Genomic DNA, 15,531 nt, shown 5'->3' on the forward strand with positions numbered 1-15,531 from the left:
CTCTAGTCTACAGTATTTAAACTTACAAATATGAACACAGATGTACTTAGTATTTAGTAGAGTCAAATACTGCTGCACTTGATAAAGTTTCAGTATTAAATTAACCATCTTTAAATGTTTATTTACACTGAAACATTGTGACAAATGTTTTTAACTGTTGCAGAATTGGTGTATGGGTTGTGATAGATTATATACAGTATATAAAATACATTTTTTAAAACACAAGGTGGATTTTCATCAAATTTGACAATTACGTTACAGTTCAATTTTTTGTTGGCAGCAAAAAAGGAAGGTGATAATTTTCTATTAAATTGTAAGAATTGCATAAATAAGAAGTGTTGCATGTTGAAACTTAAACATTGCCTTCTTTATTAATGTATTCTCATGAAAATGTAGTATTTAAGAAGCTCTCCACACTGGTAGGAAATTCAGTTTCAGAAAGATTAATAACCCACATGTTAGACAAAGACCTTTCAGTTATTGTTTGTGGACCATTTAAAGCTTTTATTTTACAAAAAGAATTAAACTTGAACATCCAATATCAGACTATAAGGAATATTATATTTTATCCACCTTCAAAACCATCATTTAATGAGTAACTAGTAATTTCTGCTGAATACATACATATTTGGGTATTAAGTAGAATTAATTAATCTTTGTCCCACTCTTCACATTTCAATAAAAATATTATAATTCATATTTATATACCGAGTTTTTTTAAACAAACAAAAAAGGGTTTAAATACATTTTAAAGTTTAATCATCTATCATGCTTTTTAATAGTTAAATGCTTTCCTCTGCCTTGATCAAATAAACAAGTTGCTTCATTTTGACCATAAACGCAGGCCAGACACAACGATGCATTATTTTAGCCAAGTTTTATTTCACAAAAAAAAACTAAACTTGAACAGCAAATGTTAAACTATATGAATGAATGTTATCTCCGCCCTCAGAACTGTCCTTTATTTCTAACATTAAAAAAAGACGAGGACGACAAATGAATACTGGTGATGACGTGTTGTTCTTCCTCTCCTTAACCCCAGTCCTCCTCCTCAGCGGGGGGGGCGGCGGCAGCAGCACCTACAGCAGCAAATGGCATGGAGCTGTTGTTCTCCTGTGAAGAAGTGACTTGTGAAGCTCAACAAAAAAACAAACCACGAGTCACTAAACACAAAAAGCGTCGTACCTTCCTGGAGTCTGTGGAGGCAAAGGTTTTCCTGCCCGTAGAGAAGCTGCTGCTGGTTCCATGAGCGCCGTACGCCACCTCCTCCAGCCATGACGGCACCACCTGCTGCGCCTGTTACCCAGCATGCATCACATCAGTACACACGCCACTAGTGCGCTCCCATTGGCTGAGTACAACTCTCCTACCGTAGCCAGGATGGTGACCAGTGAGCGAGCCAGCTGCGCATCCACATTGGGGTCGAAGAAGGACACGGCCTTCCCAGTGTTCCCACAGCGACCAGTTCTCCCGATGCGGTGGACGTATTCGTCCACGTTGTTGGGGAGATCAAAGTTTATCACGTGCTGAACATCCGGAATGTCCAGCCCACGAGCAGCTACAGATGTGGCCACCAGGACGGGACATTTGCCTGAGCGGAAGTCTGCCAGAGCCAGCTCTCTCTCCCTCTGCTCCCGGTCCCTGAAAACAACAAAACTTTCAGCAAAACAAACTAAACATTTCAATCACTGAGCTTTGATTTAAGATTAGTTTTATCACCTTAAAACAGAGAGCAATAATTACTAAAAGAATTATGTTATTTTATAAACATTTAAAAGAAGTTGTGTGTGGTAGTTATTTTCTGACTCATTTTAGTTCAGGGGGCCACATTCAGAGCAGTTTGATCCCAAGTGAACCACAAATTTTAAGCTGGAAAACGTGTATTTTCAACATTATTGTGCGTAAATTTTACGCTTCCACATATATATATAAAATACTAAATATGTAAGAAACAGATCATATCCAAGCAATAAGTGAGATATCAGTTCCAACAGGATTTTCTGACCAATTTCTATTCAATTAAGAGAAATATTATGTAATAATTTGTGGAAAATGTAAGTATTTTGAGTTTTTTTTTTCAACAGTTACCCCACAAAAAATGCAATTATGCAATATCCTAGAGCACTAGGAGTGTGGAAAGATGAGAAACTGACTTGGAAAAAGCACATACAAGTAGTTAAAAACATCCAATGGAAATTACAACAAATACTACATACCAAATCACAGCAGACAATCTATACTTCCCTTATTGGGTCACATTTAAATTACTGCTCTGAAATCTGGGGAAACACCTACAAAACGTATCTTGAACCTTTACTTAAACTAAAAAAAAAAAAAAAATCAATTACAATTCTATATAAAGCACTACACAACGCACACACAAACAAACTATTTGAAAAGGCCAAATACCTAAAACTGCAAGAAATAATACACTACAACACAAATTCTCGCATTTAAAACACTCCCATATCAAATACAAAAACGTTTCACATACAAACGGCTTATGAACTAAGACATAGTAATGTGTTTACACAAGAAAGGGTTAAATCGAACATTGGAAAATACAGCATTGTCAATAGAGCTATTACCAGCTGGAATAACCTTGATTAGAGACAAAACAAGCTGCAAACTTGACTAGATTTAAAGAAAAAACTGGGAACACATTCTTACACGAATACGAGATCAACACAGCAACGAGATGAAACTTATCAACTGGCCATTGAACACAATCGACTCAATCTTCACGAACAGAAGATCACTACAACACGAACCAGCGTGTCCAAAAGAGACATTCCCAAAGAAGATGAACTTTTCTTTTAAACTGGAGGAACGCAAACAACGTCTGGGAATGCAGTGAACAAAGCCGACACAAACAACGATAGAGAGGAGGAGGAATAAAAAAAGACAACACTGACTACAGATGAGAATAAATCCTACACAAAAAAGTACAAAAAAGAAAAAAAAAAGAAAAAAAAGAAGATGAAATTGTGTTCAGAACAACCTAAGAATGTTTGACCAGAGAGACAAGCTTTGATGTAAATTTTCTGTGTTCAAAACAGGGGACGGGACTTAGATAAGCAAACTGCTTCTCTCGTCTCCTTTTTCGACATGTACAAAAAAAAAAAAAAGAAAAAAGAAAGAAAGTGAGTGTAACCATGTCGGAAATAAACTAAATAAAATATAAAAATACACCGGGAAAACTTTGAGCCCCTGCATATGGTTGAGTTGAATTTAAACAATGATTCATGTTCAATGTTATTTCTAGATTCTCCTGGGGGCCGAAGTGAATACGCCAAAGGGCCGAATCTGGTCCCCGGGCCATAAGTTTATGGATTATATCAAAGCTACAAACATAGCACAATATCACAGCTAATTTTTTTTTTGAGTTTAATTTATTAAGTTTATGACATATTGCGTTCATTTAACTTGATTACTTTGAGCTTAATATGAATGTAAATACACATGTGTTTATTTGAGCTATGTTGGTTAAATGTTATTAGACTGATGTATTTTTTTAATGTTTCACGTGAGTCTGTTATGGAATGGATGAAAACAGCCATTTCTATGATCTAATTAAATGTATATAAATCAGTGAAGGATATATGTTAATACCCATGAATGCTGGTGGTAGGAAGCTTCTCCTGGCACAAGAAGATGGCGATGAAATCAGCCATTCTCTTAGTGCCAACAAACACCATGGTGCGCTCCGACCCTGTGACGGACACAACAGCTGTTATTGGTTTGAGACAGGTGTCACATTACAGGCCACTCTTGTGCCGTGACACTGTTGTCTTTTCAAAAAAGAAAAGAAACTCAAACCTATGGTCTTCAGGAAGTCCAGGAGCTGCTCTCTCTTTGAGAACTTGGTCACTTCCAAAAAGGTCTGCTCAACATCACTGCAGGCTCCGCCCACAACTCCCACAGCCAGGAAAAGATAATCCACCTTGAGGAACTCAGCAGCCAACCTGCACAAGCACAGCCAGTGAGGCTCAGCTGTTCCACACCATGGAGTCAGAGTGAGGATGAGGAACTAACCTCTGGATGTCCTCAGGGTAGGTGGCGCTGAACATCAGCGTCTGACGATGCTCTTTATCCGGCATACCAGGTGAGGCCACCAGGCGGCGCATGTCAGGCTCAAAGCCCATGTCCAACATACGGTCAGCCTCATCCAGGACCAGGTACTGCACCTTGGAGAGTTCAACCTGCGGCACAGACGCCACCCGGGTGTGTGGGTCAAGGTCAATTACGTCTTTAATTACATCCACTTTTTTCCTTAATCACAATTATTTTCACCTGAAAATCAATTACGTTCTCAATAAAGTTAAATCACAATTACTGAGCCTTTAATAAATAAGCCCATAAAACCTAACCTTCTGTTAGCATCTCTAATGATAACGGGTCAGTTTTGACCCATGTTTTAAATCAACTGTAAAATATGCAAAAAAAAAAATGTATCCATCATCAATCTTGGTCAACTTTTTAGGCTTCCTTATCCATAAAAATATTGCTATTATTGTTTTTAGTGTGGGCGTCTGGGCATTTTCTCTGTCAGTATACCCCTAGATTTAGGTGATTTTTAAGTGGTAAAAAGATTAAAAGAATTGACAAGTATATGAAACATTTTATTGATCTTTAATTCCACATGTGTGCGCTTTAAAACTGTAACATGGTTCCACAGTTTAGAGTTTAATTAAATTAACAATCTATATAATTTCAATGACAATTACATTTACCAAGTCCATTATCAATTACACAATTATAATTAGGGATGTAACGATTAATCGTAAGGCAGTTAAAAAAAAATTGATTCATAGGTATCACGATTCACATTGATACTGTAAAAATTGAATCGCAGTACTTTTTTTAACCAGAAGTGTTGGCGGCGGGCGGAATCTGATAATACTTTCTTTCTGGCCGCCTTCTACTTATAAACATGTTCATAAATGATTCCTTACCACTTTAGCACCAAAAAATATCTAATATTACGTGAACATCTGTAAAAGTTATGTTTTTCTATTAGCTCTGTCTGCTAGCATAGCATCTCCTTCACTGCAAGATATTTGCACGCCAACTGACCACTGGGTTACCACCGATCTCTGCTGGTCCAAACAAATATCTGATGTGAATACAGGGCAATGACTGTTTTTATTTTTTCCAAGTCCAATTGTTAAGGCACAAAATACATTTTTAGTTGCACTTTTAAAAATAAGTAATATGCAGTTTTGCTTTGTTTATTATAGAACCAGAATTTAAATTAATAGGCTTCTTCTTCATTTGTATTATTTATTTATTTATTTCATTCAAGATTTATTTTTAGTTAAATTGCATTGTTTTGAATAGTTTATCAAGGGATTCTTTTGTCAAAGAAAAACAGTATAGTATTTTCTAGTTTTCCCCCACAAAAAATAAAGAAATTTTTTTTCAGTCATCATTTTTCTACCGTCCCATTTTGTAAAATAAATCGTGAGAGAATCGTATCGTGAACCCAGTGTCGTGAATCGAATTGGGAGTTGAGTGAATCTATACATCCCTAATTATAATTGATGTGGGTCATCAAGGCCATCCGCCTGTAACCATAGAAACACTTAGTGCTTACCTTTCCTCTGTTAATCACATCCATCAGACGTCCTGGAGTTCCACACAGAATGTTGCAGCCCTTCAGGAGGTCACGGATCTGAAATCCAGTTTGAACGCCACCGTAAACCACGACAGGACGTACGCACGTGCTGTACAAAAGACACAAAACCAGGTGAGGAAGTGTTTATTCTCCCAAAGCTGCACGTGGACGCACCCATGGGCGAACTTCCTGGCCTCCAGATAAATCTGGTTGATGAGCTCTCTGGTGGGGGCTACGATGATGACCTCAGGCGCCTGAACTTCACTGAAGCAACTGGCAGCAGCACCGTCTGCCATCAGCTTCTGCAGTATGGGGAGCAGAAAGGCAGCCTGGACGAGAAAACACCACAAACCAATGAAGATCAGCACAAACTCACCATAAGATCAGCTGCTGACTCCAGATGTCACTCACCGTTTTCCCAGAGCCCGTCTGAGCGCACGCCATCAGATCCCTGCCTGCAGAGATTATGGGGATCCCGTGTTTCTGCACCGGAGTCGGCTTCACATATCCAGACTTGGCAACATTGTTCTTCAGGGACTCACACAGAGCTGCCTCTTCAAAAGTCTGAGGATTAGATTTATAAGATTGTGTAACTGGGATTGAGTGTGTGGGGAAGGGTTGGGATAAATGATATTTGTAATTGTGTGATTTATGGCATAAATGTAATTTTTAAAATATGTTACTGTCGTAATCCTAATAAAACTGTAATTGAGTTTTGATAATTGACTTTGTAATTGTCAATAATTTACCGGTAATGGAAAACTGAAAACCCATGTTAGTTGTACACATATAGTTAATTATTAAAATATGTTTCACATCAGGTTTTCCCACATTTTACCATTTAAAAAAAACATAAAACCAAGGAGTATACAGACACAAAAAAGGCTCAGACACACACCAAAAATATTAAAACCTATATTTTCATTGATTAGGAAGTTTAACAAGCTAACTAATAGATAGGAAAGAAATTTGATGATATATATATATTTTTAGTGTATTTTACAGCTGATTTAGGACTCTATCATAAGAGATGCTAACAGAAAGCTAACACAAGAGAAAGGTTATCAATTTCAGGCTCAGTAATAGTGATCAACTTTAGTAATTGAGAACATAATTGTCTTTCTGAGGATAAATTGTAATTGGAAAAAATGCTGGTCACTGCAATGGTAATTAAAAATATATTTTTTAACTGAAAAATGTCATTGACCCCAACCCTGGTGTGTGGCCTCAGTAACGCTACAACTGGAATGTGTTAATGGACTGACCATGATGGCTTGCGGGGGGTTGGGCCCACTAACATCCACCAAGATCTGGTCATACTTGTCAAAGTTGATCCCAGACTGGTAATGAGAGAAGATGGAGTCCTCGTCTTCAGGTAGGGTGGGGGGGATGTAGGTGACCCTCGGCTCTGGAGGACAAAACACAGGATGAGTATGTGAATGACTCCACCCTTCAACAGGATGAGTTTCACTTACTTTCTTCTTCCGTAGTGTTCTGCTCTGAGCTCTCGTTGTCTCCATTTTTACCTAAACAACAAACTTTGATCAGTGAACACTTTCAGTTCCACCGTGGATCTAAAATCTGATCATTACGATTTTAAACACCTGAGGAGAAGATCTCCTCGTCTTTGCCGCGGTATCCTGTAATCACACCACCAGATTAGTCCTTCATATATATACATATATATCTATAGGGTTTCCACTTTTTTCACAATGATTTCCATGACTTGGTTCCTAAGTGTTAAAATCTAGTCTACCAAAAATAGTGTCTTTCCACTGTACTAGTCTAACAGAGGTCTGAGAGTGAGCCACAGGGAAATGCAAGCTGTGTCCACCACCTACAGTATCTATCATATAGCATCGTTCAATGGCACAGTTGCCTTTGACACCCGTTTTGCATTATTATTTTTACTTGCAATGCATCAGTTATTGAATGTAACATTAAACCCATGTCTAATTATAAGATTACAGTTTCCATTGGTAGACACTTTTATACAAAGTGATGTGCAACACAACATGAACCTGCTTAACGTCCTATAATAATAGCAAAGGTTGGATTTAAAACATTAAAATAAATTTGGCTATATACAATCCAAAACAGTTAATTTATTCCATGACATACATATATACATTCTATGGCCTCCTCAGACTCAGTGCATACTCACCGCCTCCAAAGCCCCCCCGGCCTTCACCATTGCTTCCTTTAACACAAACAAACATTAGTGAGGCCATTATATTATATAAAGCTCATGAACATAGCTTATTCCCACCTCGTCTGAAGCCTCCACCACGGCCCCCCCGGCGGCTGCCTCTGAACCCTGGAGCAACAAATAAATGCAAAAAAACATGCTTAAAAGAAGGACACGAGTCTTTTCTTCCTGCACCATTTTCCACTTGAAACACTTATTTTGAAAGGTCAGCAGCAGACACTTGGAGAGCATTCATTAGTTACATCACATACACCTGTTCAATGCTGTTCAGGGTCAGTTTATTTACGTCTGAGTTGTTGGGTAAAAATACGGTGGTTATTTCTCACATCTTTCTCTTTGAAGATAGTTGGAATTTTTGAGAAAGCAATAATGCAACATAGAACTGAAATAAGCTACACTATATAACACACTCACACATGCCGTCTATTATGAGAGCAAAGCACTAAATAGTGATATTGTTCAGCTCATTGATATCTTTATATATAATATTTAGCAGCAGGGACCCAGGGGGAAAAATAGAAAGATTTATATTTTTGTCACCATTTTGAAGTCTTTTATATACAGGAAAAAAAGATGATGATTTTGGTTTACATTGCCCAGCCTTATTTATGTTATATGTAGCATTCAAGAGTTGGCTTTTGGTGTACTCTTAAGTTAATTATCAGGCATTAATAGATGAATATGAAATAAATAAAAGGTCCAATCATGATCAAACTGCTCTGTATTTAGCCCCTAAAATTAAAGTTCATTTAATCTGATATATTTCTTAAAAAATTGTATTTAGAGTCAGAGCGGTCTACCATCTTGTCGTCACGTGATCTAAAACCACTTTGCTGATTGGCTTAAATGGCAAAATCTGCTTCTTCTTGAACCCCCCCCCCCAAAAAATGGCATTCGTTGTTTTGCAAATTAACTGTTCATGTAAAAAAGGTGTTTCTGTTTCAAATAAGTGTCACTGTGAGGCAGACCTACCATTTTCCTGCTCGCCATCATTTCCTGTGAAACAGAATCATGTATAAGCTCAAACAGTCCGTGACGTGTTCAGTGAGAATGACGTTTAAACATTACCACTGAAGTTACCGCGGTCGCCGTTGTAGAAGCCTCTGCCTCGTCCTGAGGGAACACGTGAGTCGTCACACACTCGGCTACAAACACCTGGATCAGACAAGGTTTGAGTTTTCGGTCTCACCTCGGCCTCCTCGTCCTCTGAAGCCTCCTCGTTCTCCTCCAGAGCTGTTCCACTTGTCTCCATCTACCAACAACAGTAGTTTAAAATCACAGGAACCGGCTCAGGTCGACCTGATTAAACACGCTTACCTTTGTTAGTGTCATTATCGTCACCTGCAACAAGTGAACAAAGGAGGTTTGTGATATATTTAGGCATTTTATGATCATTAAACCATTGATGGTTTTAAAATATTCTACTCAGAGAAACATGATGTGAGCACCTGAGTTAAACGAGTTTCGGAAACCGCCTCCTCGTCCTCCACGACCTAAAGGTCAACAGAAAGAGAACCTGCAATCTGCTTACTGTTGGTGCTATATTTGTTTAATAACCCCCTTTTTCCCCTTTGATGAGCTAAAGGCACATCTTTGGTCAAAAATATTAAATGTAGATAAGTTCACAAGACTAAAATCTGGGTTTATTAAAAATAAGTCATTGGTTAGATGAGAGGATGTGTGCAGATAAACAAACAGGTGATTAAACCTTAAACTATTTAGACAACCACACACACCCAACAAGAGTGGGGAGATTAGGTCAGAATAAGTGGGAACGAAGACTAAGGGCTGCACAATTAATCACATTTTAGGTCTGATCGTGATTTTGGTTGCCATGATTAAATAACCCTGATCGTCAGCAATATTTACGTTTATAATACAAGCACTGCACTCCCTTTGTTTTTTTTTATATCAATTATTATTTAAAGCTTCATTTTCCACTGTACACATTGTTTAAAAGTAGTATAACAAAACTGTTTCGTTTTTATTCGCAATTTATAACATACGAACAACTTTCAAATGTATCAAAACATATTTTAACAAATGGTAAACATTCCCCCCCCCCCCCCCCCCGTGAATATGATAGATAATCGTGATTATAATTTTGGCCATAATTGTGCAGCCCGACACTACGCATATCTATAGAACCATTTGGTACAGAAGTGCATTAACGTTAGCTTAACGGCTAGCCTCATCTATTGAGCATCATGACCAATACAAAAGGTTAAAGTTCAAATCATTATCATTAAAGTTGCATCATTAATGTGTTTAGGAATACTGTGACATAGGGATCAACAAGTAAAAATTAAGGCATCGTGCTGACAGGCCACATTGTTATGGAAACACATGCTATAGTAAATGTGAAAAAAACAATCATGTTTATTATTAGCACCAAAGTTGCTGCAGTTTTTGTCCATAGATAGTTTAATTATGCTTTATTAGCCTTCCCTTTAGAGAATTGGCTTCATATTTGATGTAAAGTTTAGAACCTGATTTATCATCACGTGGTATCATATATTTCCAAAATTTCACATCATCTGTAACCACTAAGGGTTCTACTTCAATTTGAACAGAAATTAGCCATGTAGGAGCTCAGAAAAATGTCATTTGTTATGAGTATGTAATTTCCAGAGAAAAGTGGGCGGGGCTTAAAAAGTTAAACGAATGTATTACTATGATTGTTTTGAATGCCATTTATCTTTCCTTAATTTGAGAATACTTTATTGATTCAAAGTTATTAAGTGTTTGGTTTAATAAATACTTTATTAACCTTCTGAGGGCTTGAGGCATTTTTGCTGTTTTTTCATTGTTTGATTTTACCTTTATATTTCATATCAGGAAATCCTTAAACCTTGCACATTTGTTATAATTTTTTTAGGAGAACCTCCCAAATACGACTGAAGTATTTTCTTTAATATGGCATACTGTAATAACACAGTGGATCTAAAAGTTTGAATCACAAAAACAGGGAAAGGCAAATTATTTGTGCCTCATTGTGTTGATATAAAACAATAAATATACTAGACAACATCACACACTACACACCAACTAAACAGTCATATCACAGTAATAATCATTATCTCAAATCTCTCAACTCACCCTCTTTCTTTATCTCTGCTTACCTGTCGCTTGAAAACCAAAATACCGCTATATGTGAACAGTATGATTGGACAATGGCATTCTTCTTCTCAACCAATAGGAAACAGCTATAATGTGACATTTCAATTCTGCACAACAATTTCGTTTTAGACGCGCTCTGCAGCGTCTTCCTGCACTGACAGCTCAAGAAAATGTCTCAGAAAAACACACGCACATTTCCCCTCATAACTCCACTTCTATTTGGCCTATCAACATGATTTAAAAAAATGGTTTGTACGCTGCATTTATCTGCTATTGGCTCTTTAAAACAATCATGTGACGGACCGGCGCGTCCGTCGGCCCCAGAGGGTTAAGTAAGAAAATCAAACTTGGACTAAAATGAATATCATCCAGCTGCTTTACATTGACATTTACTATTGATATGAAGGGACTTCATTCATGTGCCTGAACTTAAAACAAGGATTTCCACCACTTCAGAGTGTGTGAGGACATATATAATCACACTTCTTACCCATGTTTGGACTCGGGCTGCTTAGGGCTGCTGTGTTGTTGGTGGTTTCCTAAAAACACAAGAATGAGCGCGATCAATTGAAAGCACGGCGCAAAAGACACTGAAGGTGTTTTGGGTAAAACATTTTATTTACCTCCTCAAGCCAATCGTCCATGTCTGCAATAGCTGATTACTACTACAAAAACAAACAAAATCTACAAAAAACAACAAAAATTTCATTAAGTGACAAAACATAAAAGCGGACCAAGAATATACAAACTGTATTCAAAACGACAAAAAAATACAAATTTCTTTGTGTAGAACATTTTTCCTTGAAATGCACACCTGGGTGTTAATCACATTTTAAAATTATTTAGAGCATGATAAAGGCAGTACATTGGCTTAGAATGAACTATTTATCTAAGGGCGGTGAATATTTTTATTGTAGAATTTAATTTGACAGATTATTTATCATTTCACTGCTGCCTGTTTCAGTGTCTGACTAAGCGCTGCTGCTGCAACCCACTCTCCCCCCACCCAGGGCAGAGAAGAGGAGACAGGCATAATGTAACGAGGCCTGATGGAAGCGCGGCGCAGGTGTCTGCTTGCCCCTCCCTTAAAACATGCAAAACATAGCTCCTCCTTTCTCAAAGGGCCCACAAAACAGTATTGTTTTCTTATAAACTTGATCAATTTCTCAGTAACGTGTTTGTCGTTGACCGCCATTTTGAGGAAAAATATTGAATGGATATGAAATATGAATTTTGGTCCATATCGTCAAGCACTAGTGATATAAAAAAACTGATTCACTTGAATTATATTGACAATTATGAGGCTATTTTTTAAAGGGCCCATGTTAAGCTAAATGGACTTTTCTGTGCTTTCAACATCATAAAGTGCTATTTGGGTTTCGTACACATTCCCAAAGTGTTTTTTTTTTTTTTATTAATTCCCTCAATCGTTAGGAAGAGGGTGATTTGCTCCTTTCTTACTGCAGGGTGAGCCCAAAAACCTCGCTACAATTTGATGGTGAGTTCCCACTTTGATGACGAAATTTACGCGGCACTGAGCTGTAGAAGCCGCACCTCCAGGAAGCTCTCTGCCGTGATTGACATGTAAACAGACACGGCCATGAAGGTGAACATTTCAGCGTCCTTCATGCAGTGCTATGCATGTTTTTTTTAACAGTCTATGTATGTACAGGTGAACGCCCCGCCCCCACGCTCTGTCTTGTGTTCATAAAGCAGCATGAGCTCCGCTATGGAGTGGGAGGAGGGCAGGCCGTCCTGTGGCCCTCCGTTACTGTGCGGGGAGGAGGAAGTCAGTGTCCGTCTATAGACACGCCCACTCATGAATATGCATAAGTCGGCCACAAATCACCCGGTTTGTGTAAAGTTGATCAGAAAGTGACTTTTCAGAGGCTAAAACTCTGGAAAACAGGCGAGTTTGGGAAAATAAACCTCAAATACTGTTTTTAAAGTTCTTAGAACAAATGGAGATGGGTAAAATAACAGCATGACATGGGACCTTTAAACTTCTAAGATGGATTTACATTTATCAATCTAATGCAGAGTAGCAACTATGAATTAAATATCTATAATAAAAAATTCTTAACACAATATGTAATATTCAAAGTGCTGCAAGGTGTTTCTTAAAACAGAACTCAATTCAGCAGCAGAACGATGTTAAATAGAAAATTTAAAAAAAAATAAATCAGTTGTCATATAAACTTTAATAATTGAAATTAAATGGGGAAATTGAGCTGCTTAGCCACAATTATTTTACTGTCAAGAGTAGTAATAATTGTTAAAATATCAATACCCAAACCAAGACAGTTAATCGACTTTTTTTTTTCAAAATGAGAATGATAAAGGACCGAATCGTAAAAAAATTGTAAATTACAGTCCCGATACAAAACAAGAATAATGCAATGAATATATGATGATCTGAATTAGCTAAATGACGTATCCTATACAACATGAACTTTAAATGTGAAATGCAGGCCTTGAGACGCCATTACACAATTGCGCCATGACGCAGTACAAATGGCGGCGGACCACATGGTGCTTCTACCGCTTTAAAGAGTGGTTAAGTTCTTAAATTGTCAAATACTGGAAAAAAACGATTTAGTTAGTGTTTAAATATAATAATAGATAGATGTTAATAGTTAATTCGCCGATAAATCCGTCTTTCCGTTCAAACCACCGCGTGAACCCCTGTCGATCACCAGGTAGCTAGGTAACCACCAGAAGCGCTACACCTCGCACGGCTTCTCAACACCGTGTTAATTGCACAATATTCATTTAATGAAACTCCAAATGTGGATTAAGCAAGAATTATGAGTTAGTTAATTGGAAAATAAGACCGATTATAATGTAAAGTGCGCAAGACTGTCTTGACTTATAGCACGAAGTTACCACGTGGCCTGTGCAAACTACATACATCCAGGAAATAAGCTAATAAAGCTAATTTTAACACAGAATGGACGAAGCTCAACTAGAAACGACAAAATCGAAATTAGTGGAAATTTGACCGTGTCTTAACGATAATTGCGCCTTTACAGGCCGCAACAAAGTAACTACGCTCTTGCTGAAGAACAAACTTGATAATAAAGTTCACATTTAAAACATTTTATGTCTATTACATATTTCACCAACGTTTCTGTAAGGTAAGGATTATAACATATATACCTAAAGGCTGATAGTGTGTAGTAATATAGACCTACCTGAGCGCTTCTTGAATTACAGACTAGCTCGTGTGGCGTGACTCAGGAGTCGTCAATTACCGAAATGCACCATGGGTAAATGTTGCCAGGTTCACGGGCTTCCCGCCTTATCTCTCTACAGGTTAATTCAACGTTTTTTGATACCACAGAATGGCAACCTTGACAAATCCTGCCGACACATAAAAAAACTAAATGTTTAATAAATTACGTAAGAGTTATTAAAATATATTGATACCAATCAATAATTCAGAAAGTAAAAATTTAAAGGTTTCATCTTTACGGTCCAGGGGAATGTTTCTGAGATAGAATGAAAGATACATTATTAATGTAAACAGTAAAATAGGAACAGTCAGAAACACAATTTAATTTAATTTTTATATATAAAACTGAGTAAATTCCTACTTTTATTTGTATTTTAGTAGTTTCTGATAAGGAGTATCTGTGCTTTCACTCAATAAAAAAGTAACTAAACCCCAAAACCACTTTTTCTGCTAAAAAAAATGTATGTATTTGGTTATGAAGTAGTGTTGCTGGTTGATTATTGTCCAACTCTTGACATTTCAGTCAAACTTCAGTCAATTTGGCATATTTTGTTGTTTAAAAAAAATTAACAGCGACTGCCATTTTGGGTTGAAACCCAGCTATTGAAGACACATTTTGTTATTGGCTGAAAACGGTAGTTTGTGATCCTTTGGTGGTTTCTTACATCACAAACCACCACTGTTGGTCCCGCCCATCTTATAAAGACAAGCATCTTTTAAACTCTGTATCACTTTGAGATTTTTAAATTTAAAAGTGCTCTACAAACACAATTTATTATTATTATTATTATTATTATTATTATTATTATTATTATTATAATATTTCATTATTCAAACAGTCAGTTGGTCTCATTCAAGCAACAATAGATAGAGTAGCAAAACAAAAATAATAATAACAACAAAGATGATTAAAAGATACACAGCACAAACTAAATACAAATTATAATAACAATATTACATAAATAATATTAGACCATACATTTTTAACATTGAGGTACTTTATTGAGTAATTTTCATATGGAAAGTCTTTCCATTACAGAGAAAAATTTTACGTTTACGTAACTGTTTCATTAAATTTTGCGTGGCTCCAACGTAAACACACAGAATTAAAAAATTAAACAAATTGACAACAAAAATATGAAAATGGCTCCAAAAAACCTTACAAATAGTAAAATTGCAAAAAAAAAAAAAAAAAAACCTAAAAAGAATTACTAAAACAAACAAAAATACATCAAATGACCAGAATACACGTAAATAGACAAATAGCCTCCAACAATGCACAACAGTACAACATAAACACTCATCCACAAAGGTTTATACAAATACATTCAAAGCAGTACAGTTTTCAAT

At 36.8% G+C, this 15,531-nt stretch overlaps 1 protein-coding gene across 3 annotated transcripts; it reads right to left on the minus strand.

Annotated features, from left to right (window-relative positions):
- Positions 1 to 860: 860 nt before the first annotated feature.
- On the minus strand, positions 861 to 14,233 carry ddx4 (DEAD (Asp-Glu-Ala-Asp) box polypeptide 4). 3 transcript variants are annotated; one of them, XM_028465101.1, is made up of 22 exons: positions 14,141 to 14,233; positions 11,570 to 11,630; positions 11,437 to 11,485; positions 9,275 to 9,319; positions 9,144 to 9,167; positions 9,016 to 9,078; positions 8,895 to 8,939; positions 8,799 to 8,822; positions 7,887 to 7,934; positions 7,782 to 7,817; positions 7,222 to 7,257; positions 7,093 to 7,143; positions 6,883 to 7,025; positions 6,029 to 6,181; positions 5,792 to 5,946; positions 5,597 to 5,726; positions 4,036 to 4,202; positions 3,820 to 3,965; positions 3,613 to 3,712; positions 1,371 to 1,641; positions 1,186 to 1,296; positions 861 to 1,113 (listed from the first exon to the last, which is right to left on the minus strand). In XM_028465101.1, exons 2-22 carry the CDS (start codon positions 11,588 to 11,590, stop codon positions 1,033 to 1,035), a joined length of 1,899 nt encoding a protein of 632 aa, XP_028320902.1. In that variant the 5' UTR covers positions 11,591 to 11,630; positions 14,141 to 14,233; the 3' UTR covers positions 861 to 1,032. The 3 variants fall into 3 exon arrangements, with proteins under 3 accessions (XP_028320902.1, XP_028320908.1, XP_028320916.1); XM_028465107.1 differs by having other exon boundaries at positions 8,907 to 8,939; positions 14,141 to 14,232; XM_028465115.1 differs by lacking the exon at positions 9,275 to 9,319.
- Between the last annotated feature and the right edge of the window lie 1,298 nt (positions 14,234 to 15,531).

Source organism: Gouania willdenowi, chromosome 2 (assembly GCF_900634775.1).
Source record: "Gouania willdenowi chromosome 2, fGouWil2.1, whole genome shotgun sequence".
In the NCBI taxonomy this organism is placed as follows: Eukaryota; Metazoa; Chordata; class Actinopteri; order Blenniiformes; family Gobiesocidae; genus Gouania; species Gouania willdenowi.